The sequence below is a fragment of the Lampetra fluviatilis genome, chromosome 5 (genome assembly GCF_964198595.1).
Source record: "Lampetra fluviatilis chromosome 5, kcLamFluv1.1, whole genome shotgun sequence".
NCBI classification, from domain to species: Eukaryota; Metazoa; Chordata; class Hyperoartia; order Petromyzontiformes; family Petromyzontidae; genus Lampetra; species Lampetra fluviatilis.
The window spans coordinates 9,418,257-9,445,149 of NC_136279.1; the positions used below are offsets into that span (position 1 = coordinate 9,418,257).

Below are 26,893 nucleotides of genomic sequence, written 5' to 3' on the forward strand. Positions count from 1 at the left end.
TTTATTGTTAATCCATGTCGTTTATTTTCGACAGCATTCAACACGATGACAAATTGACAGAGGAGTTGATGGTAGCCCGTTCGGCACGTGCTTTTCATGCAGGAAAATGCACGGTCGTGCGCACGCGCACAAACGCACAGTCGCATCATGCAAGCATGGTTGCACAATATAGGGTGACCCGAAAGTTTACCGAGAGCACGGTTGGCTATATACGGTGCAAAATAAGTTCTCCGTACATAGGGACGCACTCTTGCCGGCAAATTTACTTTTGGGCCACCCTGTACCCAAAGACATTCGCACACGCGCTCGGTCGCACACAGTCTTGCACACGCGCAATTGCGTGTGGATTTGCACACGTGGTCACACGCACAATCACGCTCGCGCGCGCACACAATTTCAATCAACTATGCCACACAGTCGCACGCACACAGCCTCGCACACTATGGCGTATTTTCAGTTGCAAACTTAACTTATATATTTTTTTTGTCACGGATACGACTATTTAAGTAATACTTTTATGACTATTAATACCAACGCAATTTTCAAGAATAACAACAGTAGTAAATGTGATTGAGGGCGCAGTGGAGGTGGGAGATGCAACTGAGGTTATTGTGGTGTTGTGATTCAGCTTGAGATTTTGTCACCTGGACTGAGATGGTCGTGCATATTAAGATTGGGAGTTTATACGAAGTAGTTCACAATGAGATGTATTTTTTCGAGATTTCAGTTCAGATTGTTAGTGTAGTAGACATTGATGTAGATGTAGCCAGGAGTGATGCAGACAATATCCAGGCTATACAAATTCCAGCTTCCTGACAGCCAACGGTCCACCGCACCGAACTGGGAACTGGGGTGTCGTCCCAACGCCATAGATGGTCTCCCCCCCCCCCCCCCCAATATCAACCTAAGGTCTTTCACCCATAACCTAAGTGTCCCACACCTAATCCAGGTCTCCAACACCTAACCCATGCCCCCATGCCACACACCCAGGTCTCGCACATCTAACGCACACCCTAGCAGTGGGTGTGGAAGGTCTGCCACACCTAACCTCAGGCGCTATACACCTATCTGTATATCCCAACCCCAATCAAGGTCTCCCACACCTAACTAAAGTCGCCACACTCGGGTCCCCTGCTTCAAACAGATACGCACGTGTTTGTGCAAGTATGTGTGTGTATATTCGAACAAGACCTACATCTCTGCTTTATTGACCTGGTCAGGACCTATGATACCATCAACAGGCCAGGACCCTGGGCTGTTTTGTGTGCTTTTGGAGTTCCTGACTATCTGCTCACAATCATTAAGGGCCGTCAGGATGGTGGGCAGGCGTCACAGCCATTCCCTGTTCACCTTGGGGTGCGACAGGGATGTCCTCTGGCTCCCACATTTCACATCATCTTTGAGCACGTAGTTCAAGAAACTTTCCATGACTGTACCGGAGGAATTCTGGTACAAATACAATGGGAGGCTGATCGATGCCCGAGTGCGGTCGAGGGATTGCTCCCTATTAGTCATCTATGTTCTGTATGCCGATGATCTGGTGATTGCTGCTCACTCAGACGAGGAGTTGGAGGTGCTGCTGCTAAGAGGTGGGGTCTTACCATCAGCCCCGCCAAAACTAAGCACCTGCCTGGGTATTTTGTGCCATCAAACATTCCACCACCCCTTCAACTCCCCATTGATGATGCAGCAGATTTTGATGGAGTGGAGAGTTTCCCATGCCTGGACAGTGTGCTTATGACCAGCTCGGGTTTGATAGCAGAGGTCTCCGAATCCGTTGGGCGGCATCTTTTCATCAGCTGTGTAATGCTGTGTGGAAGCTACCTGGTCTTTTGCTTCACATTAAGCTTTGGGTCTTCTCGGCCAAAGTCATACCCTCCCTTCTCTATGCTTGTGACACGTAGACCCCTCTAATGAAACATCTGCGCAGGTTAGAAATATTCAGGCTGGCCTGCCTTCGATCCATCCTGGATTTAACTAGACTGAATTGTGTGAGGAGCTCACAAGTCCTTGACAGATCTAGACACGTTCCCATAAGTGAGCTCCTCCGGCAGGCAAGGGTGCGTTGGCTGGGTCATGTATCCCGCTTGCCCAGCCACTGCATGCCCAAGCAGCTTCTGTTTGGCCGCATAGAGGGGGTTAAACGGGCACGACACGTGCTGGAGATGAGATGGACTGATGCGGGATGGGAGGATGTGGAGCTGAGTGGAATTGCCGATGACCGGTACCAGCGGTATCAAGATCGGCCTCTATTGAGGAGGCTCGTGAAGGACGCTACTGGGCAGTTGGAGGCAGCAATGGAGGACAGCGGAGCGACGCTCACAACAACGAGCAGAGCGCCAGGCGGCTAAAAAGCAAGTTGGCACAGTAGAGGGTACAGCTGGGTGCATCTACCGGTTATCTCAGTCATCCAACCCATGGCACCTGCTGGGTCTGTCCCGTGACCTATCAGCAGCGAACCTTCGGCACTTCACGTGGCGGCCTCAAAGTGCACCTGGCCTGGCACAGGCGCCGTGGTGACGTCACCGTCACTTAATGGCGAGGAGTGGCAGTGGTGTTGTATGTGTCTGTGCAAGTGCGTGTGCATGTGGGGGAGCGGTAGTGTAGCGGTTAGCGCACTGCGCTGCAAACCTAGCGACCTGAGTTCAGTTCCCACTCACGGCCAACACCAGTGACAATAATCTGGGCCTCCTCTGGGTCGAGTCGGCCTCAAATAATATGCGATGTGTAAACATCGCCACTAGGGAGACAAAGGCGGCCGGGCGTGGTGCTGACCCACCTACCCCCTTGTATGCCGTGCCGGCCTTCATCGATGCTCGCGAACAGCACTTGCCCCAACAGTCTGTTAAGGTTATACGGGGGATCTTTGTGTTAACGCGTGTCTGCATGTATGTCTATGGACGTGCATGTGTGGGGCATTCGGCCCGTCTGCATATTACACGTGTGTATCTATTGTATGTAAATCATGTAAATGTATAACTATAAAAAGTTATGAATACTATGATATAGTGCTCATACACAGATATAGGTGCAAGGGGGTATATTTGTATTCAAGTGTCACGTGTATTTTTTGCACGTGTATATACTCTATATTAACAGTCGACATGACTCTAAAATTTGCATTTTGTTCCCTGATCCACGCGTTGTTCTTTCTGTCAGTCCAATTCCAAGCATGCGCCACACTTTATTGTTTTATCAACATTATGTTACATTTGGTCAACGCCTCCTCTGTTAGTGGGTACTACGCACTGAATTACGTATGTGTGTAAATATGTATCGATGTACACGTGCACATATATACATATATACATGTATACATGTATATACACGTGCACATATATGAATGTTCATGGATTATGTACAAGTCTGAAAGTATTTTGGAAATATTCTGTAACGCGTGTGCATATACACGTGTATATGTGGACGATGTGTGCGTTTGTCCTCGAGAGCATAGATAGCATCAGCCTCCCATGATCCTGCGTTACAGCATGTGTAATATCTGTACGAATGTGTAAAACGTATGTGTATACAAAAAAAGCGGAATGTGCCCTCATACATTAAACGCACACATTAAATGTTCCACCTGCCAGTCTGCAGTACGCAACGCCTGTGCAAATCTTCATCAGGGTTCCTCTGGTTCCAGGCTAGTACAATGACTGACATGCTAAAGGCATCAATGGCCAATTGCAGTCATCTGTGGGTGGGTGGCCAGGGCCCATGACATCAGCTGCTTGGCCCCACCATAATGTCAAAGCATACAGGATGTGTGTGTGTGTGATGTATGTCTATGATGCTAGGACAATTGGTCGAACAAATCGCCAACTTTTGTGTGAACATTCATTGTGGCTTTTGTGTGAACATTCATTGTGGCCGTTGTCATTTAGGCTTAGTATCTCATCAATTATGGGAAAGGAAAGATCTCACCAAGAAGATGCTTCTCCAACCGTAGTATTTTGATCCCGGTGCATATTTTGACAGCCAAATCGTGAGATTGAAAAGTCCATGCGGGTGAACTGCTACTTTTTTGTGGTTGATTACTCTGGCCCAGCATGACGAGGAGGATGCTGAATTGTCATAAAACTCCGCCCAACACCTCCCGTCCATCGTCACACATGGGGGAACAAAGGTGAGACTTCCCCCCCCCCCCCCCCAACTATTTTTCGTGTCATCCGATTAGTCGTATAATCGAACCGATAATCAGTATAGTAATCGGTTACTTAGAGAATCGGACATTCCAGCTCTCGTATTGTGTGCCCTGTATAATATAGGTTGATCATAAAATCCCGATGGCGTTTTAAAGTACTGTATCTTTACAACGAATAATGTTGCCCCGTGTGAAATATTACGTAAGTTGTGGTATAACAAACACGTTTTTTAACACTCATTCGTTACCTCTACACTTTAACTTGGTGTACATATTGATTGCAATTTCGTAGTCACATTAAAGAAAATTCACCAAATGTTTTGCAATGTCAGAGGCCTAGCAGAGCGCTTAAGCATCACAAACACCGCCGGTCTCCTTAAACTTGGTCGCACTTTGCTCAAAATCTTCTCGAACGATGCCTCACCTCCACAGACCCTGTGCTGCACTTGTGTGATCCCCCTGCCCTTCCCCTGTCCCTGCGTCCCTGTATTCTATTGTTGCCTTCTTACCTATCCCCAGACTCTCGCCCACACTGTCTTTTCGTGCTCGTCACTCACTGAGGTTGCAGCTAAAACCAAAGCGCACACGGAGCTTTCTGCCATACTCATCATTTCAGAATGCACCAAATTCAGTGCTGCCCACCCGAGCTAACAAAACATTCCCAACAACAACAAAAACCCCAATAAATGTTCGAATGTAATTGAACATTTGCATTGTTACAACATAAATATAAGATAATAGTTTCAGGCGTGGCTTTAAGTTTGTGTTCAAAAGTTGCTGCTAAGCTCAAAAGGACAGAACATATGCATCTCAGATATTAACATTTCAGAAACAGAAGTGCATAAATGACGGCTGACGTTTGACATTAGATCACCCCCTGCTTTTTGACATTCACGGCAGAGGCAAGTGATGTCACTTTCTCCAATTGGCCAAAAACGGGGGAAATGGAGGGTGCCTTCTTTTTTGTCTTGTCACATGACAATTGCTACACCCTGTGATCGGCCACTAAATATTTCAATCAGCTCAAGCCTCCCGTAAACCACGTGACTTGTGTGTGGCAACCCCCACTGAATCCCTCCCCTCCACCGCCCCCTGTGAAAACAGACGCTACTCCGTGCAGCTCACTTCTGATTCGTCTTTTCTCTCCCTCTGTTCCTTCCCCTTTTCATTCCTGAAATCTTGGCTCGCTCATGCCTTCTCCACTTCTGGCACGGCGCTCCTCATTTCTTCCTGCTGCTCATCTCGAGCTGTGCCCATCTTTGTCCGTCTTGAGGACTTCCGTCCCAGCATCTCTTCCCTTTCCCGTTCCTTTTTCTGATTCCAAACATTTTATCCTTGGCTCTACTCCCTTTCTCATGGTGTACCACGGGTACAGAGTTTAAATTACATTTAAATTGCAGTCAGTGCACTGTGCAGGAAACTAATAACTCGTAACGCAGACTGCAGAGGCTGTGTGTACTGCAGTCCGGCAGTTGAAACACATTGTGAGAAATATACAACCTCCAATTTGTCTCCTGCTTTTGTTTGCGCTTGGCAGCAGCTTTTTGATGTAAATATACGGGCATTAGTTTCCAAAATCTAGGTTGTTAAAACTAGGTAGGTCCTATAAAGTTATCCTGTACATACCATATGCATATACAAAGTTGGGGAACCTATGGCACGCAGGCCACGCACGGGCCTCGACTCCATTTCATTTGGGCCATGGTCACATGAGGCCCACCACTTCGAAACGACGAGCAAACGATATTTATCAGTCAATGCAAGAATCTTAGCCAAACTAATGAGCCACTAGCGGGGAATGTTTTAGCCTTGGCAACACAGTGTTTATCATTTTAGCACGTTCAGTCACTTTAGCACGTTCAGACTCGGCGACACACGTATCATTTGTCTCTTTGTTATTAGGGAAGGCGTGTGTTAACGAGCGGCCGCTAAACGGTATTGAAATGTCTATCTGGCCCTCAGCAGAAAGTTCCCAACCCTTGATGGATTATTAGGGGTGAGTTTTGGATTTAATTTATTCGTGTATCAGATTTTTTTTTTTATAATTTTGGGTTTAAATAACTAATTGTTTATGCACTGAAGATATTCTAAAATAATATTCAATATTTATAGTGAAATACAAATTTTCAACATAAAGTTCCATCAGAATGATAATTTGAGTTCAAACATTTGTATATGTTCATAAGTTAAGCAACATCACATATGATAAAAAATAAAGTCACGTGGGAAAAGGATGTCAGTGGCCTCACGGGAGGTAATGTCACTTCTTGTGCCGCCAAAAGTCATTTTTGTTATCAACCCAAATCCATTTTTTCCCTCGGATGATCCTAAACTTTGTATCTGTGACGTGTGTGGCAGCGTGCACTACGTCCCTCCGCCCCCTCGCCGCGGGGTTCCGTACGCCCCCTTTACACTCCCTACCCGGGCTGCTTCTTGCGGTTGAGGTAGGTGGCCCAGTAGACGAGGTTAAAGATGGCGAAGAGGATGGGAAAGACGACGCGAGACAGCTTGTCGATGCGGCTCACGCTGTTGTAGGTGCGCAGGGGCCGCGGCGTCGAGCACGCCGGCATCACGGGGGGGTGGGCACCACCTTCAGCGGCCACGCACCCCCCGCCCAGGTGCAGGGGTACCGCACCGCCCACGCCTCGGAGCACGGCCTGGCCCTCGCGGGGGGGGCCGTAAACCCCTGATGAGAAGCCCCCCGTGACCCCCTGAACGGCAAAGGGGAAAGCGGGGGGGGGGAACGTTGAGCGAGCGGGCTTGTGGTGTACTACGACCGTGCGAGATATGTGGTTCGATGGCGTACGATGCGCCGTAGCATGCGGCATAACATGTCGTATGCTGTGGTATGATGTATAGTGGTGTGTGCCATACCTGCATAGCCGCCTTGCCCGTGAGTACGGCACCAAGGGCTGTGGTGTGCGGGTAGTGCGAGCCGCGGGACTGGTGACCCAGCGTAGTGGTGCGCGGGTAGAGGGGGGCTCCCCCCTCGAGGGCACGCATCATGGCGTGGTGACGCTTGCGTCCCATGGACAATGGCAGGGGGCGCTCCTTCTTCTGCACGGTGAATGTCAAAGCCGGCGATCATGTTATGGTTAAAATAATAGTACATTGTAAATAATGTCCAAGTGACCAAAATCGTCAGTGACCAATTCACGTGGAATGCGCCCGAGCTCGTCAGATCTCAGAAGCCAAGCAGGCCTTGAGCCTGGATTGTGCTTGGATGGGCAATCACCATGCATAATAGGTGTTGTAGGTTACGGGGTTACGTGGTGGGTGGCAGACTTAAGTGCAGAAAAATCCATTCTTGTATTGTACATCTATTCTCCCCACCTTCAACTCGCACTAGTCAAATAACTCCTATGACCCGCACAGTGTGGCATAGGTCTTCATCCAGCAGTAGATTGACAAAAGAGCTGTACATGTGTAGGACTTGAAATCACGCGCCACGCGTTCTGATGCTAGGCAAGCGAGCAGAGTACAGTGGGAGCATCTGAGGACACGGTTGTTGTTGTCGTGGCATTAAGGGGGGGGGGGGTCGTTAAGAGACACGACAGGTGTTAGGGGTGACTGAGGACGCAGGCCGGTGATTGGTCAGGAGGGTGAGTGATTAATGACCGACGCCGGCCTGGCGGCAATAACATGGTCACGTGAGGATGGGGGCCTGGGGGCGAGTAGCAAAGCGGGGGATGGAGTAATTGATTGGGACTGATTGGTGCGGGGATATAGGGCACAGCGTAACGGAGAGACGGGAGTCTTGGTTGGGATTGGAGTTGGAGCGGTTGGTGCCCGGGAGAGAGACGGAGCAGCAGTGAGCAGCGATAGGTACGATAAGGATAGAGAGAACACAGTGTACGGTAGAGTGGATAGAGAGAACACAGTGTACGGTTAGCAGTGGATAGAGAGAACACAGTGTACGGTAGCAGTGGATAGAGAGAACACAGTGTACGGTTAGCAGTGGATAGAGAGAACACAGTGTACGGTAGTAGTGAATAGAGAGAACACAGTGTACGGTTAGCAGTGGATAGAGAGAACACAGTGTACGGTAGCAGTGGATAGAGAGAACACAGTGTACGGTTAGCAGTGGATAGAGAGAACACAGTGTACGGTAGCAGTGGATAGAGAGAACACAGTGTACGGTAGTAGTGAATAGAGAGAATACAGTGTACGGTAGAAACGGGGAGACATGGAGTGTTGTTAATGGCGAGTTGTGCATCGGAGCGAACGGAGAGGCACGGAGCGATGATGAGGAGGTGTGAACTCTACGCGTGAATAAACGAGACGAGAAAGACAACGAGAGTACGAGTCCTACACATTTGTAGTGACTTGCAGTGTCACTACTGTCTACACACACACACACGTGTGACGTCACTACCCCGCGGGTCTAAACACAGACACATCACGTCATCCCGTCTGGAGGTGGGAATGACGTCAGGGCCGGTTCAGGGATCTGGAGGCCGTGGGTGAGGCCACGGAGGTTGTGTAAGGCCGTGGCACTCTGAGTGAACCTGGCTGGACACGTGATCGGATCAGGGGGCACCTTGAGGGGCCACGTGGACAGCCGAGCAGCTTCGAGAGGGTTCTGGAAGGGCCCGGACACGCCGAGGCCGATATAGGTGGCCTTCTCACGGGGCTCGAGGCTGCCGTGTCAAGAATGAAGATGCATCGTGAAGACGCCTCCTGAGAAGAGTCAAGCCTCCAGTCAGCGGAGTCGCCAGTAGCCCACCTGGCTGGGTCACGCTCGTGTATCCGAGAGTCCGTGGTAGAGAATGATGGTGCGTGTTAGTTAAAACAGGTCGGTGGTTACCACCCTATGTTAAGTGTAATGTGTTGGTGTTAATAAATAGTGTTGCCTCCCAAGAAGTTGTGTGCGCCTATCTGAGCCCATTACACATGTAGAAATATATATGTTTGTCTAGAAGAGCTTCACTGAGACTCAACACTTTTTTTGGCTCCGGCATTGGGAAATTTGGGCAATATCATCCGTGAGTCTTTGGCATGCGGGAGGAAACCGGAGAACACTGATGTATTCAAGTATCCATTGCTGTGTGCCATCTCCTAACCATCTCGTATCTCAATCCTCCCACACCTGGTATTTCTGGGTAGTCTCCTATGCCAGGGCTAGCCAGACATATGTCTGCTTAGCATTTGACTTCCGAAAAGATTGGGCACATTCGGGAAAATTAACTTGGGATCAGGTATGGGATTAGCAGATTAGGGGTGATTTAGGGGTTATGACCGAGCTGGGGTTGGGATTACTGTTGTGACTATGCAATACAGTACGAACATGCTATGCAAGTTCTGTTACTGGGTGCCATGGTGGCAAGATTTTAACTACCTCGCCTGGTATACAGGAGGTCAAGGGTTCGATCCTGACCCTGACGCCTGTATTTTTGGAGTTTGCATGTTCTGTCCGTGATCGCGTGGATTTTTCTCCAGATCCTCCGTTTTTTCCCTCCACATTTCGAATAATAGTAATAATGCTAATTTGTAACGCGCACAGTTTTCACTTGTCCAAAGGCAGCGAACCTGGGGCGCAGAGCCCAGCTCAGAGATCCGCTCAGTAAAAGTGACAATAAAAAGATGTTTTGTGAGAAGGCGCTTAAAGGTAGGTAGGAGAATGGCGCTCCGGGTGGAGAGGCCGACAACAGAGAAACGACGCATGGCGATCGTGGTCCTGACTCTCGGTGTCGAGAATTACTCCTGGGTAGAGCTGCGGAGAGTTCTGGTGGTGGTTTGGGAGCAGGGCGTCAGGAGGTCTGAGAGGTGTGGAGGGCAACCGGTACTGCAGGCAGTGTAACAGAGGCAGGCGAATTTGAAGGTGATTCTGATGGAGATTGGGAGCCAGTGGAGGGCCCGGAAAGCGAAGTCGGAGGTCTGACGTGGTTGGTGGGAGGTGAGGACAGTGTGTGCGAGGTTGTTTTATAGTCGAATCAACATGCGTTTAGAGTAATTGGCTTCTAGAAATTTCTACGTGATAAGCCACTTCGTTGAGCTATCATTTGTGGCCAAGTTGCTTCTGAAAAAAGAGCTATATGGGTAAGAGGCCTTACCTGGTAAAATTAAAATTTTTAGTTTTATTTATAGAACATGGCTAAAAGGTCACTGCATTTCTACTAGGTTATGTGGTTGAGCATTTCAGCAATAAACGCTTTCAAACTAAGATTAATAGCATTTATGCATTTGTTCTTTCCGTCACATGTGTGTGTTATAGTGGTGTCACTTTGACTCTCTTAAAGGTGATGCAAAGTGAACCAACAACTTTAACACCAAGTTGTGTTGCTATTATGGACTTATGGGCTTATAGAAAACCAGCCAAATTGATCAAGGGAATGCCCAAGACTTGAAACACAAACTTTAGCAAATAGGACTATTTGCAGGCATGTGTTTGCACTGACAGAAACCCATCATCGGTTTCCATACAAACGAATGTTTGTAAAACGTTACTAAGTCCAAGTGTATGCGTGATTTTTTTTGACGACTTGTTTTGAGTTATGGCAGTTGTCGTGGGTGTGCATCACCTTAGCAGGTGGCGCGTGCTTTCCATCCCAGGCCCAGGCCCGCTTGGTAAAGTAGTTGACGGTGGCGAACTCGATGAGCGCTGAGAAGACGAAGGCGTAACACACGGCGATGAACCAATCCATGGCCGTGGCGTACGCCACCTTAGGCAGCGACGAGCGCGCGCTGATGCTCAGCGTCGTCATCGTTAGCACCGTCGTCACGCCTGGACACGGGGACACGCAGGAAGGACATGGGATGACACGGGGACACGGGCAGGGGGATACAGAGGCACACCGAGAGACGCGGGAAGGACATGGGAAGACATGGAGACACGGGGGTAGGGGGAGACGGAGGTACACGGAGAGACAAAGGAATGACACGGGAAGATGTGGAGACACAGGGGCAGGGAGACAAGGAGGCATACGGAGGATCGTGGGGACACAGGGAGGATATCGGGAGATGGGGAGATACAGGGGCATGGGGAGACACAGATATGGGGAAGATGGGGGAGACATGGGGCACGAAAGGAAAATCGAGATATGGGAATGGATGTAGGGGATGCAGTGATGCATGGGGAGTGGAGACACAGAGGCAAGATGAGGATACGGAGATAGAAACGTGGAGACAGAAGCACTGGAGGGACACAGGGATGTGATTGTGTACATGCGACCATGCATGTCTGTATCTCTGTTTGAGGAGCGTTAGGGCACTGGTTCATACGATTCGCTATGAACCTGACGACCTTGATTTGATTCCCGGCCAAAACAAACATCAGAGGCAAGTGATATCTGAATTGGCACGGAGCATCCCCTAGGTCAACTCAGGCCTAAATGAGTACCTGGTGCGGTGTGTTAACATCAGCACTGGGAAGATGAAGGCGACCTTCATTAGGTGCTCACTAACAGCACTTTCCGCACTTTCCTCAACAGCTGATGTAAGCTACATGGGGGATCTGTGTGTGTATGTGTGTGTTAAAGAATTCTCACCAAAGACCGTTCTGGCTGGGACGGATTCTCGGTTGAGCCAAAATGACACCTTCAGGCACAACACACACAAACAGATATAAATATACATTCAGTTACATGCATGTATGTGTAGTGACATCGGGGATGTCACTGTATGGTGCCGCCCGAGAGGGCCATGGCGTGCGATGTTCCTACGTCGCGGACAGCACTGAGTGGGTTGCTATGTGAGGCCGGCTCTAGCACAGCACGGCGTGCGATGCACCGTCATCGCGTACACTCCGTGGGCGGGTGTAGTACCAGCCTGAGCATGGCTTGGTGAGCGCTGGGATAGCGCGGGCACCACGCATGGCGTGCAGTGCGGGCTCCCACAAGGGGGAGCGGGAGAATGTCAGCCCAGGGACAGGGTTGCCCCGGGCCATGGCACTCTGGTTGACCCCGTAAACACGTGATCTGGAGTGTCCACAGAGAGGCCCCCAGGTTGGGGTGCTAGGGATCGAGAGGGAGCCAGAATGCTCGAAAAGGCGGGCGGGGCCAAGGGCGGAGCGCCCCGACCCAGGGGGATATAAGGTGGGTCCCTGGGAGGGACCGGGGTTCTTCGTTTTACAAGCTGGAAGCTCCACGTCTACAAGCTGGAAGCTCTACGAGGCATCAACACGTGGTCGGGGACCCGAGTGAGGGTCTGACCCTTCGTAGCTGTAACTCCTACGTATAGAGTAGTCAGCTGGGTGGTCACCACCCTAGGCTGTATCTGGTGAAGGGGCAGTTACCCCTTTGTGTTAACGGGTTGATGTTACAATAAAAGTGTTGCCTCTAAAGAACAACGTCTGCGACTCAGTTTGACTCACTACATATGTATGCACAGACATATACACACAGGCAAATATATACAGAGAGAAATATGAACACAAATACATGCATGCAGACACATGCACATGCAAACAGGTACACGTGCACACACATATACACAACTGAAGCCTCGTAATAACCCTACCCTGTTCAGGGCACAAACCACGTGCGTAGTGTAAGGTGTAGTGTAGATCTGTGTAGTGTGTTGAGAGTAGCATGGTGTGTGGTGTAATGTGTGGTGTGCAATGTGGGGAGCTGTAGTGTAGTGGGTAGCACGCTGCGCTACAAACTCGGAGACCCGAGTTAGATTCCCGCTCATGGCCACCACCACCAATGACGATTATTTTAAACGATTCTCCTGGTCCTCCCCTAGGTGGACTCAGCCTCAAATGTATACCTGGCACGGTGTGTAAACATCACCACTAGGGAGACAAAGGCGGTCAGGCGTGGTGCTGGCCACCCACCCTCTTATGTACTGTGCTGACCTTTATAGGTGCTCGCTAACAGCACTCGTCCCAACAGTCTGTTAAGGCTGCACAGGGGATCTTTGTCTTTGATGTGCAATGCATGGTGGGATATCGTGTAATGCCTAAAGTAGTGTGCTGTGGAGCGAGGAGTGATGTGTGATGATGTCTGGAGCCTGGTGGACACCGCAGTGTGTCTGGTGTCGTGGGCATTGTCTGGGTGATTGCAGATCTCAGGAAAGCCATGTTGCCAAAGGAAGCCTTCACGACAAACTGCGTTCGCTACCAACTCACAAATGATGCCGTTTGGAATGGTGAAAGGCTGAAAGCTCCAGCTGACTTTAGTCGAAGGATGGTGATGATGCTCATCGGGGACATACCACATACCGCTGATTACAATAACATATAGTAAAAGTAATTAGAATGTTGTTTTTGATAGAGTGCCCTTCCCACCAGGACATCTCGGAGCGCATCCTCCCGCGTGTCCACACAGACACGTGGGAGAAACGTTTGACGGTTCTTACTCAGGTTCTCTGACGACTCAGGCAATACAATTTAACAAGGCCGACAGAATACCAGATAGGTTTCACTAAGACTGAGTTTTTGGGTCACGTGCTAGGACAGGGGCAGATTTAGGTCGCAACAAGATGTCTCAAACCCTACGTGCAAAAGAGCACTCACAACCAAGATAGAATTGAAGTACAGCCGTAAATTTATTTTGCATTTTGTAGATAGAGAAAATACACTTAGATATGTCATGCCATTTTGGCCGAGGAAGCAAATTGTGTGTTTGAAGAGTTGAAAAGCAGAATTGTGCAGGAGCGTGTTTTTAAATGAGGGTTTCATCCTCGCGACTGATGTATCTCAAACGGTCTTATGCAAGAATATGATGGGGTAAAAACTTTCCCGTCACGTATGCAAATCCCGCAAACTACTTCCACGTGAGTGCCACTACCCGACCTTTGAGTGAGAGGGGTTAATGCTTTGTGTGAGCAGCTCGGCAATTTACTTTTGCTTTCATATGGCTAGGGGGGGGGGGAAGGGTTCAGAAGGGGACCATCGTTCAACTCGTCTACCTTAATCAGTTTCAAATTGAGAATGACTGAATAACGCATCGGGGAATTTGCACTGTAGCAACATCGATTTTCCACTTGGGCCATCAAGGGCACAAAAGGCTTGGCACCGACTACTTTAGCCGCTGTTAATAACCACGAAGCCACGCCAAAAGCTCGTTCCGTTATCACATTTCTAACCCCGGGTGTTTTTTTTGTCTGAACGTCAAATTGGCATTGACTTTGCTCGGCGGCAGGGACCCAACGTCGCGACGGTGAAAGTGAGGAGCGGTAAGAGGTGGACTGGGCCACGGAAAGTAAAATTGGCTGGGCGATTGCCACCCACCCGGTACATGTAGCATCCTCACTAACTCACTCGCGGAGGAAGGGAGCCGTGGGCGAGGCTGGAAATGTGAGGAATAAAAAAAAATCGGCCGCAGATTGGGCGCATCAAAGGGTGGGCATCATCGTTGGGGGTTAACGCCGTTCCATTTCGCCTGGATGATGGTGGCGGTATTCGTTGCGTTTTAAGGTCGCTCGAATGCACGTAATGGGTGGTGCCGCTGCGGAGAAGGCTATTGCCGTACACTCGAGATAAGAAGATAAATTGTTGGGTGATATATAAGACGGCGGGTCGGAGCAGCAGGCGAGCGAGTGGGGCTCAGCGCCGCTCGCTGGAGCCACTGCTCCACTCATTCCCCGCTCTGCCGGCTGCTGCTCCCCAGGACGTGAGTTTTTTTCTTTTCACTTTGAGCTACGCTGTGATAAATCCCCAACGGGTTGCACTGTTGGCCGTGATAACAAGGCCCTGTTGTTTTTTTTCTTCTAAATTTAGGTTGCGATATTCAGACTGCAACATCCGTGTTACCGGACTGCCTACACAAACTGTCGTTGCCGCCTTGTAGACCTGTTAAATGCATCTATTGTAGATTGTGATATTTAAGAGCCTCATTTGGCTAAGTATTCAATAAATTGTTCATACAGAAGTAATGTGGATGAAAACAACATTGGATGAATACAATAATATATTGAGGGGGGGGGCTGCCAGACCCACAGAGTAGGTGGCCTGACATGGCTATTGTGGCATGCTTTTTGTGATGTGTACCATGGTATGTTTGGTGTTGCATGAGCTGTAGATGTGCGTCCCTTGGCGTGGCATGTACCATAATCTAGACGGTGGATACCGTGTTGTCGCCAATATCAGGGCTACACCCAGTGCTTCATCTCAGCCAGGTCTGTTTGAATTGATGACCCACAATGTAATTCCTGTTATGGCTGTGGATACTAGTCGCGTGCCTGCTCAAATGTCCTAGCGACCCGGAAAAAATAACCGGTGAGAAATGAAGCCCTGGGGGAACCCATGGTGTGCTCAGTGCATTGGGTGAACCGTCGTGGCGCGGTGTGGACCGTACCTGCGACAGAATGACTGTCATGATGCAGGGCAGGTAGGTCTGGATCACAAAGTACCCAATCTTCCGCTGCAGGTGGAAGTCGATGACCATGACCGTGTACTCACCTGCGCACAGACACCGCACACACTCGGCGTCTAACGTTGCACCGTTTTATCAATGCAATATCGATTCCTAAGGCCCGCGGGTGCACGTATATGTGCATCGCGTGCATGAGGATCTTATGTGGTTTTCTTGGTTGTTACGTGTACAAATTATACGCTCGTGTTACGCTCAGGCTAACAGAGGAGATGCAATTTTAGAAACGAAACAACAAATGAAGAGAGAATCTAAACGAGATGCTACAAATTATTGCACGCCCCCACACCCACCAGCGTCACCATGTGTCTCCCCATGTCGCAGGGAGTCTTTGTGTGTGTGCCTGTGAATCACTGCGTATCTTCTTTTTCCCTTGTGTGTTGCCTCAAGTGTCATTTGTGCTCCATTGCACCAGTGTGTCCCCTCTGTTCCGTAATTATCGCTCTTATTTATACCGCACCTCCCATGCAGCGCATCCCCAAGGTTCCAGAACAAGAGAATAGCGCAGTCGGGAATTGATTGCAGACTAAATACAAGGTGCAAAAACAATGCAGTGTGGACAATGTACACAAACAAACTGCTTGTCCCCCGGCCCAAGTACCCCGGTGTGATCCCTAGTACCCCTGTCTGCCTCGTGTCCCCCCCCCCCCCCCCCTCCAGTGCCGTCTCCGTAATGCGGACCTGTGCTCGTCCTCTTGGTCTCGTTGCCGACCGTCTGCTTGTAGAGGTGGTACTGGTTGAGCCGGGAGCCATCGGACGCCACGTTCACCGAGTTGTTGCTGCCATTGGTCCACTCGTAGCGCACCTCCGAGATTGGGTATGCATCTACCGCACCGCACCACACCGCACCGCACCACACCACACCGCACCACACCGCACGACGCCATGAGAGTCCGCAATCGCACCAGTGCACCTTGACAAACTGCACGAGACCGCCACCTCGGCAGAACCACGTCAAGCCAGACCGCACCGCGATCAACCTCCCCCACACCTCGCCACACCGTGACAGACCACCCTGCTGCACCACGCCACACACCGTGACAAACTGCACCACAGCAGCGTTGGTATTCGCAGCCTCCGTTTAGCTACGATTGGCTACGTACGGTGCGGAATAAGTTTAACACACAGATATAAGTGGTGATCGTGCTTGGTGATAGTGTCATTGTAATAATTGTTGTGGTTGTGGAAGATGGTGGTGGTTATGGTAAGCGATGGGTTGTTGTGCATGTGATGGTTACAGTGATTAGGGTGTGGTGGTTATAATGGGCATGGTTATGTTTTTGATGGTAAGGGTTTTTTGATTGTGGTCATTGTTGTTGTGTTTGTTGTGATGGTAAAGGTTATGTTTATTTTATTGTGGTTGTTGTTTTGGTGCATGCGGTTGTTGTGGCGGTTGTGGTTAATGTCGTGGGGATTGTGGTGGTTCTGGTTATTGTTGTGGTGGTTGTGGTTATCGTGTTTTGTTGTTGTAGTTGTGGTGCTTGTGGTTATTTTTATAGTTGTAGTAGTTTTGGTAGTTCTGGTTGTGGTGTATGTAATTCTCTCGGTTGTGGTTGTCGTGGTTGCGGTGGTGGTTGTTGTTGTGGTGGTTGTGGTTGTTGTAGCTCACAGCTCCCAAACTTGAGTGGGCACACGTGCATGTCCATCGGGAAGTCGGTGAGGGACATGGGACACTCGGCGTGAACGGTGAGCCTAAACATCACCACATGACCATCACAGCACCATTACACCACAATCACATCAACATCACTGCGCCATCCCCATCACGTAAATATTGCACCACCATCGCATGACCGTCACTATCACTGGACGATTGACGTCGCCATTACATCAACGGAACCATTGCAATCACAAGACCACCGAAGCACCAACCTTACCACAGTAGCATTGCCATCACAGCACCAGTGCCTCAACAGTAACATGGCAAGATCATTGCAACATCGTAGCATCGTAATGGATGTGTGGACGTGGTGGTGGCATTTGTGTGGTAGTTATGAGGGTGTGTGTGTGTGTGTTTGTCTTTTTATTTGTTACCTGTATGTGCGTGTGTAATGTGAATGGAATGCACGTAGTGCAAGTGTGTTTGGAATGAAGGTGTGTATGTGTGATATAGGAATGTGTATGTCGTGTGTGGTTCCATTTCTAGGCTCCGTGCTCCGTTTTTATTCTTGGCCATCGCTCTTCATCCCTTCCTGCCATTACGCATTCTGCCCAAGCCCCGCACTCTTCTTAATAGGTCGGATAATGTCATTCACCTGCATGCATTCTCTTTAATCCACGTGTTTCCTCACTCCATCTCTCGGTGCGCTTCCGAGCGCACGTCTTTCTCCACACTTATGTTTGCGCGCTTTTCACCTTATTTTAAACCGTTGTCGTTCATGACTGCGCTGTTTCTGAACCAATGCATCGCGGCGGGTAGTACACTCAGATTCGTGTGCACGTTCTACCCTCGGCGCAGACGACGATGTGCAACGAGCGTGCGGTGTGGGCGTGCGTCCGAGCACGAGGGAGAGCGCGCGCGTGCCTCATGGTGTAGAGCAGTGTGCCGTCTTCCATGATGCGGACCAGCTTGTTGGGCGTCGTGATGTTGTGAGCCACCGACTTCTTGCCATTGTGGAAGAACGTGTCGGGCGTCCAGATGCGCGACGCCATCATGTTGTTCACGGGCAGCATTTTCATGGGGCCTGGGTGCATGTACACAAAAGTACAATGGAATAAATTCCACATTCACTCCCCCCCCGCCCTCTCCCATGGCATTTAACAGACTTTTGGGGCAAGTGCTGTTAGCGAGCACGTATAAATGTCGGCATGGCACGTGAGGGGGGTGGGTGGCCAGCACCACAACTTGGCTGCTTTCGCCTCCCCAGGGGCAATGATTGTGTATCGAACCAGGTAGTAATTTGAGGCTGGCCAGCACCACGTTCCCCACACATGTTCACACACACACGTATACACACACCCACGTACATTCCCGCATGCCATGCACACGCATGTAAGCACGCACACAACTGGGCGTCCGAAGCCATGCGTGACCTCTCACCGGTGAACTTGAGGCGCTCATCTTTCCAGGTCTGTCTGAAGAATACGTCCACCGTATACTCCTGTGTGCACATGGGGATACGGTGAAAATACTGGGGCGTGGTGATACTGATGGTGGTGCTGGTGCTGGTGACAGTGATGATAGTGCTGACAGTGATGCTGGTGTTGATGGTAATAGTGATAATGGTAATGGTGGTGCCTGGCATTGATGGTGTTGATGGTGCTCACCATGTCCGTGTCGGACACCGGTCCGAAACTCGTTACGTAGACGTTCGTCTTTACCTCCGTGACCCCATCTGCCGGAACAGGGGAGACACGGTCAGGGGTCACGGTGATCGTAGCTATTGTGGTTATGTTTATGAAATTGAAGGTCGTAATGGATATAGTTGTGGCCAGGATTGTTGATTGTGGTGTGGCTAGCATTGGTGGCTGTGGTTATTGGTGATTGGGGTTGTCGTGGTATTTGTCGCTATGGTTCATATTGGTGGTTGTAGTTGGGTGTGGTGGTTGTTGTTTTGGTTGTGCCATTGGTGGTTGTGGTTGGTGGTGGTTTTGTTTACCGCCGAGGCCGGGTCTCAGACGGTTGTCGTATCCTTTGAGGAGTCCATCGAGGATTTTTGTGAAAACTGTGATTTTGTCCTGGGCATCCCCTCCATCACTGACATCACCATCACCAATCATCACACAGAGTACATAACACCATCATCATCCAACATCACACCAATCATCATGCAGCAAACATCGCACACCCAACATCACACCGAACATCACTCAGCAAACATTACACACGGAACATCACTGACCATCACGCACGGAACATCACTCATAACCAAAGTGTACACCAGTGGCCTTGAACCAATGGGTCGTGCTCCCTCCCTGTGAAAACCTTGCATGGGGACACATTCTGTGACGTGGATAAATGCAAGCAAAATTTCAGTTGTGCGCAGGAGGAGACGTCAGCACCGTGTTGCTAGTGAAACAACACTCTAATACAGTGAAACAAGGGCCTTGCTAACAGCGGCGTGCCCAACATGCGATCTCCCTGTGTATTGTGGACTTGGTAGAGAGTGGGAAGTTGGTGGGGAGTGAGGGAGGGAGAGGAGGGGGGAGGGAAAGGGGGGCTGTCATCCTAAAGAGTTTGAGAATCAGAGTGTCGATCATCGACACCGTCAACTCACCTTGCGTGTGCCCGCAGCGCGAGTGCAAGGCACAGGAGGAAGGCCAGCAAAGTCATCCTGGGGGACAGCGTGAGACACGGAGAGGTGAGCACGCATGCGCATCTCACGAGAAAAACACTCGTAGATTCTCATACACTCTCAAGAGATGAACAGATTTATTATTCTTTTTAATGGTGAAGCTATCGAGTGCACAAGTGGTGCAACTTCACCGGGATCCACAATGCAGTGGGGCTCAGCCGCTCCCAGGTTGACCCAGCCTGCGATGTGTGCGTGGGTGCATGGTGGACTGTGTGGATATTTACGTACCTGTGCAGGCGTGAGATTTACCAAGCGACAAAAAAACTACGAAAATGTAAAAGTGCACCGAGTGTACGAGGAAATTGACCTGATTTTAAATGAGGACAAACGTACTCGTGCAACAGCGTAATGCAAAGATCGTGACCCCGGTTAACGTGGATCGTTGGGCCATTGTTGGGGCGAACGGTTCCCAACCACGTGCGAACGTTGGCCCGATGTTCCATGTTTACTGGTTCAGTTCACAATACAATTCGTTAACAGCTGTCGTGTCGCTGCTCCACGCTATCATTGCTATCGAGTTTTGTGACCGGACCACCCGTAATGTGCCCGGTCTCGTTACATATCCGAAGCCAAGCAGGTTTTTGGCCTGGATGGAGCTCAGATGGATCACGTGGGGTGAACTCGTGTCCACTGCGAGCGCTCGCCGAGGCCACGGGGGTTGATTGGGATTCACTCATTTCGTGCCCAGAAATACAGCAGCTGGATTCACAACAGACATCGACTTGCACAGCTGCTACTCAATTCACATTCATGTGAAGAATCAAAAGGGGAATGCAACGGTAGGTTGAATGGAACAGTGATGATAAGATGCTCGATAAATTTAGCATCGGAGTGAGGAACCAGAGAGAAGAATATATCTTGATTATTACAGACATTACAAACAATCCCCGGAATGGCAGGGATATCCTTGTCCTCGGAAAAATCAAGACAAGTAGTGAACACAGGCTAATATGCAATAGCAGTTACACTTGGAAATTCCAAAAAACTAGGACATAATTCATGAGAGGCAACAGCAAGACAGTGAACGTACAAGAATAGCTCAGGAGGGAGGAGGATTTAGACTGATTTTATATTCCAGTCCCCAGAGAAGCAAAATGATTAAGTGGATGTCACCACTGTAAATAATTAAGTAAGCCGTATTGTAATGTATAGCGCACTGAAAGTGGCGAGCATAGTAAAACCCCAGGGAACAAGTGGCAAATCACCGATCGACAAACCATCGTCATGGCCCCACGTGTGATAGAGAAGGGCCATTGGCCGAAACGTCACCTATCGTGTACTTATCCTTTTCAAGGCCACAGCGTTATTGACAAGGAACGTGTTTGAGTGTTTTGTTGTTTTAGTTATCTGCGTGGCAGCATCAGATGATGAGATGAAGAAAAGGAGTGACGCAGATGATTAGAATCCCAAGCAAGATACTCAACTACATATAACTCTAATGGTAGGTTTTTACCCTTTTAACTGGTACAAAACTGACACCTTTATTCAAGGCATCATGTTTGCAATGACCACAACACAAGTAGTCAATAAAGCAAACAAAAAGAAGCAACTCTGATAAGGATAATAATATGCACTGTCCTTGAAGTTGATTGGCCCACACCCGAGACGGCTTTCTTTAGAGCCTAGTCCCCATTGGTGTAGGGCCAGATGACACCAGGATATTATTATCCTTATCAGAGTTGCTTCTTTTTCTTTGCTTTATTGACTACTTGTGCTGTGGTCATTGCAAACATGATGCCTTGAATAAAGGTGTCAGTTTTGTACCAGTTAAAAGGGTAAAAACCTACCATTATATTTTGCCACTGGTAAAAGAGATCTCATAGTACATATAACTCTGTATAACCCACGTGGAAAAGGATGAGAAGGGAAACAGATAATACAGCAGTAACAGTGACTGAAGATGTCAAACAATAAACGGTGGGAGCATGGGAGCAGCAAATATGAGATTGATAACTGGTAAGTCACATGTGGTGGTCGCGTTAAGATGACAGGATTGGAACTGTAACATGTGATAGAATCAGTTAACGCTTGGAAGGATTTAATCCAGATCACTTTTAAGAACAATCATCTACTCCAGTAGCGAAACCACTTTGACACGGGGAGAATTTTCCAGATTAAATCACCACTGCCCTTTGCAGTTTGGGAAAAAAGAAAAAGGTTCCAGATATGATGGCATTAGCTGCCTGCTGTTGGAACAACAAGAAACATCCTATTTACTCATTGTCTCAAAGGGAAAGGAAATACCTCAATGGTGGAATGATGCATCGATACTCATTTTGTTTTCAATAAAAAGGAAGGCAGCACTTGATTTGAAGAAAAAACGACCCATTCGCTCTCCCGTGCTCACAATGTTCATGAAGATCATAGAGAACCGAATAAGGGACATTTCAGAGGCTAAACAGCTACATAAGTCTAGCTGTGTTTATAAAATGGTTATCTACCATTGATCGCATACATACATACATGCATCAGTCAAATCCTATAAAAGACAAATGAATCTGAAACACCATGATCTGGCATATAATGAAGGAATTTAATCCAGTCATCCAGGTTCTAACAAACCGTGGCTTTAATGCAAACATATATAAAAGCCATTTAGAAAGATGGACGAATTATAATTGGGTTAAAATGAAGAAAGCAGCAAAATATATCAATCGATATAAGAGTAATCGAACTATGCAAAAAATGAACGTACCAAACTAATTGCATAAAATGTAAAGAAAGCTTCAAGGTTGGGCGTACGATAAATACGATACAAGCAAAACACAAGTCACAGAAAACAAGTTTTCTGAACATAAGAAGATAACTGTCGGAGAAACAGACGTGGAAAAACATCAGAATGTATTCACTGACGAGAGCGACGAATGAAGGGAGAATGGGGTCCAAAATGAGGAATGAGGTGCGAACAAGCGCAGAATGGAGTTCTGTTTGGAGAACACAATGCGAGAATTAAAAGTTAATTCACAGTGTGCTATGGGCCAGACAGATGAAGACCTTTACAAGCGAAATGGAACAAAAGCCGAAAAGTGTGCAAAGAAGAGGGAGGCATGTTGCGAATAATATCGAGAAAAAAGAGGAACACGTGGAACAGAGAATAAAGTGCAAATAAGAGACACTTTCGTGAATGTTAAGAAGGGTAATTCAACTTGGGAGGGCAGTTCACGACAAGGGATGATGATAAGTTTTAAATGGGGCTGGTGACAGAATGACACCCAAAGGAGGGAAATCACACATGGGATGATGACCTCTGCAGAGATGATTACATCGCTCCAGAAGTGAGATTAATTAGAGCATTGCAAGACCACGGGGGATGATGTCAGGAAGGCCTCCATCCAGCAGTGGATAGCTAATGCCTGATGAGGATTAAAAAACAGATGTAGCTAACCGTTCAACACTCAAGAAGTAACATTTGCAGAGCTAACTACTCAAACATTCCGAGAGATAACTCAAAACACAGTCACTCAGAGGTAACCACTCAGACCGGGAGGATCACTATGTCCTTTTCGAGAAAACCAAAGACAATAACTTGTATGAACACTCAAGGTCTCTCATTGTCTGCCATACTAAATGTAAAAAAAAACCTGTATCCTATTATTTGGTTCTTTCGGTTAAGTCACGTCTAAAGATAAAATAATAAATTAAATTATATAATAGAATACGACGTTTCGATTGCAACACAAGCAAGCATCATCAGGTACAATGAAAAAGCGACATAAAATCTAACCAGAAAACTATAGACAGACACATTAGCAGACAGACATCACCAAGATACATAGAGAGAGCAACACAGGCAACAGAGAGAGGTGATCGTCTCTGTGGGGTGGCCTTAAATAGACAGAGGAGGGCGGACGCAGAGAGAGGTAGGGGGGTTAGAGAAAAAATCAGCATATCAATGAGTGGACAACAAAACGTGGTGCTGCAAGTGCGATGACACGGCAAGCAAGCCTGAAAATCAGGAGAAGGACACACCAAAATTAAATAACCTAGTAAAATATCGAAATGTAATGTAATACAACACAGAGGGTCGGTCAACACACAATTAACGCAGAGCCTGGTTGATTACGTATTTCAAAGATTGCTAAGTTAATCAACCAGGCTATGCGTTAATTGTGTGTTGACCGACCCTCTGTGTTGTATTACATTACATTTCGATATTTTACTAGGTTATTTAATTTTGGTGTGTCCTTCTCCTGATTTTCAGGCTTGCTTGCCGTGTCATCGCACTTGCAGCACCACGTTTTGTTGTCCACTCATTGATATGCTGATTTTTTCTCTAACCCCCCTACCTCTCTCTGCGTCCGCCCTCCTCTGTCTATTTAAGGCCACCCCACAGAGACGATCACCTCTCTCTGTTGCCTGTGTTGCTCTCTCTATGTATCTTGGTGATGTCTGTCTGCTAATGTGTCTGTCTATAGTTTTCTGGTTAGATTTTATGTCACTATTTCATTGTACCTGATGATGATTTCTTGTGTTGCAATCGAAACGTCGTATTCTATTATTTAATTTAATTTATTATTTTATCTTTAGACGTGACTTAACCGAAAGAACCAAATAATAATTCCTGCAGTCACGAAAGTTCTAAAATTAAGACTGTATCCTATTTTGTTTGTTATAAAGGCTGGTATCAGAAACTCTGAGACGCTTGGTATTTTCACCGTTGATGTGTATGCCTTTATTTCTCCAGTCCACTTTTTTTTGTAAAGTTATTCAAATGTTACCGTTGGATAATTTTAGCGATAGCGTTTCTCCATGGCGGACTCCTCTTCTCCTACGATCTTTGATGCTCGATGCAGTCTCAATGCCTCTGCTACATCAGTGTGAATGTGTATGTTAAAAATCACAACCAGAATAAACACGTTTATCTTGGTGCCTGGGTTAAGATGACTAATGATGCCAATGCCTTTTCATAGTCTATAAAGACCAAAGCAGTATGATATTTGGTTTTCAACTCCACTTTTCCAAAGTCTAAACTAAACAATTTTTTAATTTTAACAGGTAAAGGCCACTGAGCTATATCGCTCTTTTTTCTAAAGTGATTTGTCCACAAATGATAGCCCAATGAAGTGGCTTATCGCGTGGAAATTTGTAGCAGCCAAATACTCTAAACGCATGTTTCTAAATGTGGAGGGAAAAACCGGAGGACCCGAAGACAAAGCAACGTGACTACGGAGAGAACATGCGAACTTCAAATATACAGCAGCAGGCGTCAGGGTTGAGGATCGAACCCACGACCTCCAGTGTACCAAGCGATGTAGTTAGCATCTCACCCCCGTGGTATATATGAAAGTCGATGATTGAAACCCCTGTTCCTAACCCTGAACAAGCCTCTACACATCGAGATTCACTGGGATAGACGCCCATAGATGCTCTCATACATTAATATCCATAGAGATACTCATTTAGTGTCACAGAGATGAGCACTAAAAGCACCCAGAGATAAACATACATTAACTGCTCTTCGAGATAAACAGAGCTGATTATTATAATTCATGGAAACGTTTGATATTGCTCTGGAAAGTCAATAGACTCATGAACAATAATACTCATTTATATAGTGGAGATACAAAACAGTCCTGCTGTTTGATATAACCTGCATTGCTTTATTTCAGCCGCAACAATCTGGACAGCTGTTCTGGGAATTGATCTTTGCACGCGATATCCAGCTCTCCTTATTTATTCATAAACTTGTGCATGTGATTACAGGGATGTATGGTACAATCATATCTGACCTGAACGCTCTCCTCGAGTGGTGGTGCCTTACGGCGATAATCCCGACTCCAAGTCGGCCTTGCATAGTTCCGGAAAGTAACGCGTCGGCAATGAACCCGTGGCTTCAACGTTTCGATAGATTGGGACATACGCACTGAGATGAATGTGGGCTGAGTGGAATGGAAGAGGAGGAGGAGGGTGGGAGATGCGTTGAGAGATTGGAGTTCGATTTATCAGGAGAGACAATGGATGCGTGAAGTCGGAGATTTACAGAGATGTAATAATAGAAGGCTGATATGATGCCCTGACAGTAAGCATCTATTTGGAGATGCACCAGGAGAGGCATGCTTATTATTTTAATTATGGTAATGATAACGATTGATGATAACAAAAGTGTTGATAATCATGGAAGTGTGTACAGATGATTAGCGGGTGTTGTAAATTATAATTTATGATGACTGTGATCATGATATTGCTTATGCTGATGGTCGTGGTCATTACCAGCAGCAGCGATAACGCCGTGATATTCTTATGGATAGTGGAGATGATTACGATGACGGATAGGTAAGATTAGAAAGATGATGAAGATAACGATCATGGTGATTTAATACGAGAGACGATGATGCTAGCAATGCGACCGATGATGCTACTGCTGATGTTGCTGCTGCTCATGATGATGTGAAGACTTGCGCAGATGATTTGTGTGCTTGCAAATTCCCTGCGCAGAATCCCCCGTATATATTCCCGTACACTGCACGCTGTGCAGTCCGAGGGTCAACCATCGCCAACCAACCATCATCACCACCAACAACATAAATCATTACCAACACCGTCGTCATCATCATCATCAGCTCCAGCAGCAACATCACCACCCCAGCCACCACGGCCAGGACCACCATCATTACAATATCACTACTGTACGTCACCATCTTCACCGTTATTGTCGTCAACGTGCACCATCACATCGACACCACCACCATCATCATCATTAACATCGTCGACAATATCGCCATCACCATCATCAACACTCACTCACCTGACCTGGCGATGGCCGCCTCGGAATAAAATATCGCGTGGGAGGATTCTCTGCTCGCCACCCTCTCTCCCTCTTCTCTGAATCCCTCTCCCCTTCCTCCCCTCGATGCCTCTCGTTCCGTGCCTCTCCTCCCCTCTCCCTCCCTCCCTCCCCCTCTCCTCTCCCCTCCCGCTCCTCTTTTTTTTCGCCTCCCCACTCCTCTCCCTGACTCGCTTCTCCCTCCCTCTGCTGCTTTCACTGCCTCTCTGTCTCTCTGCCTGCCTCTCCCCCGACCTCTCCCCTGCCTCTCCCGCCCTGTCCTCTCTCCCTGCCTCTGTCCTTCTCTCTTTCCCATCACTCTTGTCTCCTTTATATCTCCTCCCATCTCTGCCTCATCTCTCTCCCTCTCGTCCCT

The 26,893-nt window shown here is 48.0% G+C and overlaps 1 protein-coding gene across 2 annotated transcripts; it reads right to left on the reverse strand.

Annotated features, from left to right (window-relative positions):
• On the reverse strand, nucleotides 1-26,622 carry LOC144932527 (gamma-aminobutyric acid receptor subunit alpha-5-like). Of its 2 annotated transcripts, none has more exons than XM_078856703.1 (13): nucleotides 26,505-26,622; nucleotides 19,677-19,733; nucleotides 19,059-19,156; nucleotides 18,727-18,794; nucleotides 18,500-18,560; nucleotides 17,984-18,143; nucleotides 17,069-17,151; nucleotides 16,141-16,284; nucleotides 15,385-15,488; nucleotides 11,632-11,680; nucleotides 10,666-10,868; nucleotides 7,019-7,201; nucleotides 1-6,855 (listed from the first exon to the last, which is right to left on the reverse strand). In XM_078856703.1, the coding sequence occupies exons 2-13, from the start codon at nucleotides 19,730-19,732 to the stop codon at nucleotides 6,562-6,564; spliced, it is 1,503 nt and encodes a 500-aa protein (XP_078712829.1). In that variant the 5' UTR covers nucleotide 19,733; nucleotides 26,505-26,622; the 3' UTR covers nucleotides 1-6,561. The 2 variants fall into 2 exon arrangements, with proteins under 2 accessions (XP_078712829.1, XP_078712828.1); XM_078856702.1 differs by having other exon boundaries at nucleotides 26,500-26,622.
• Between the last annotated feature and the right edge of the window lie 271 nt (nucleotides 26,623-26,893).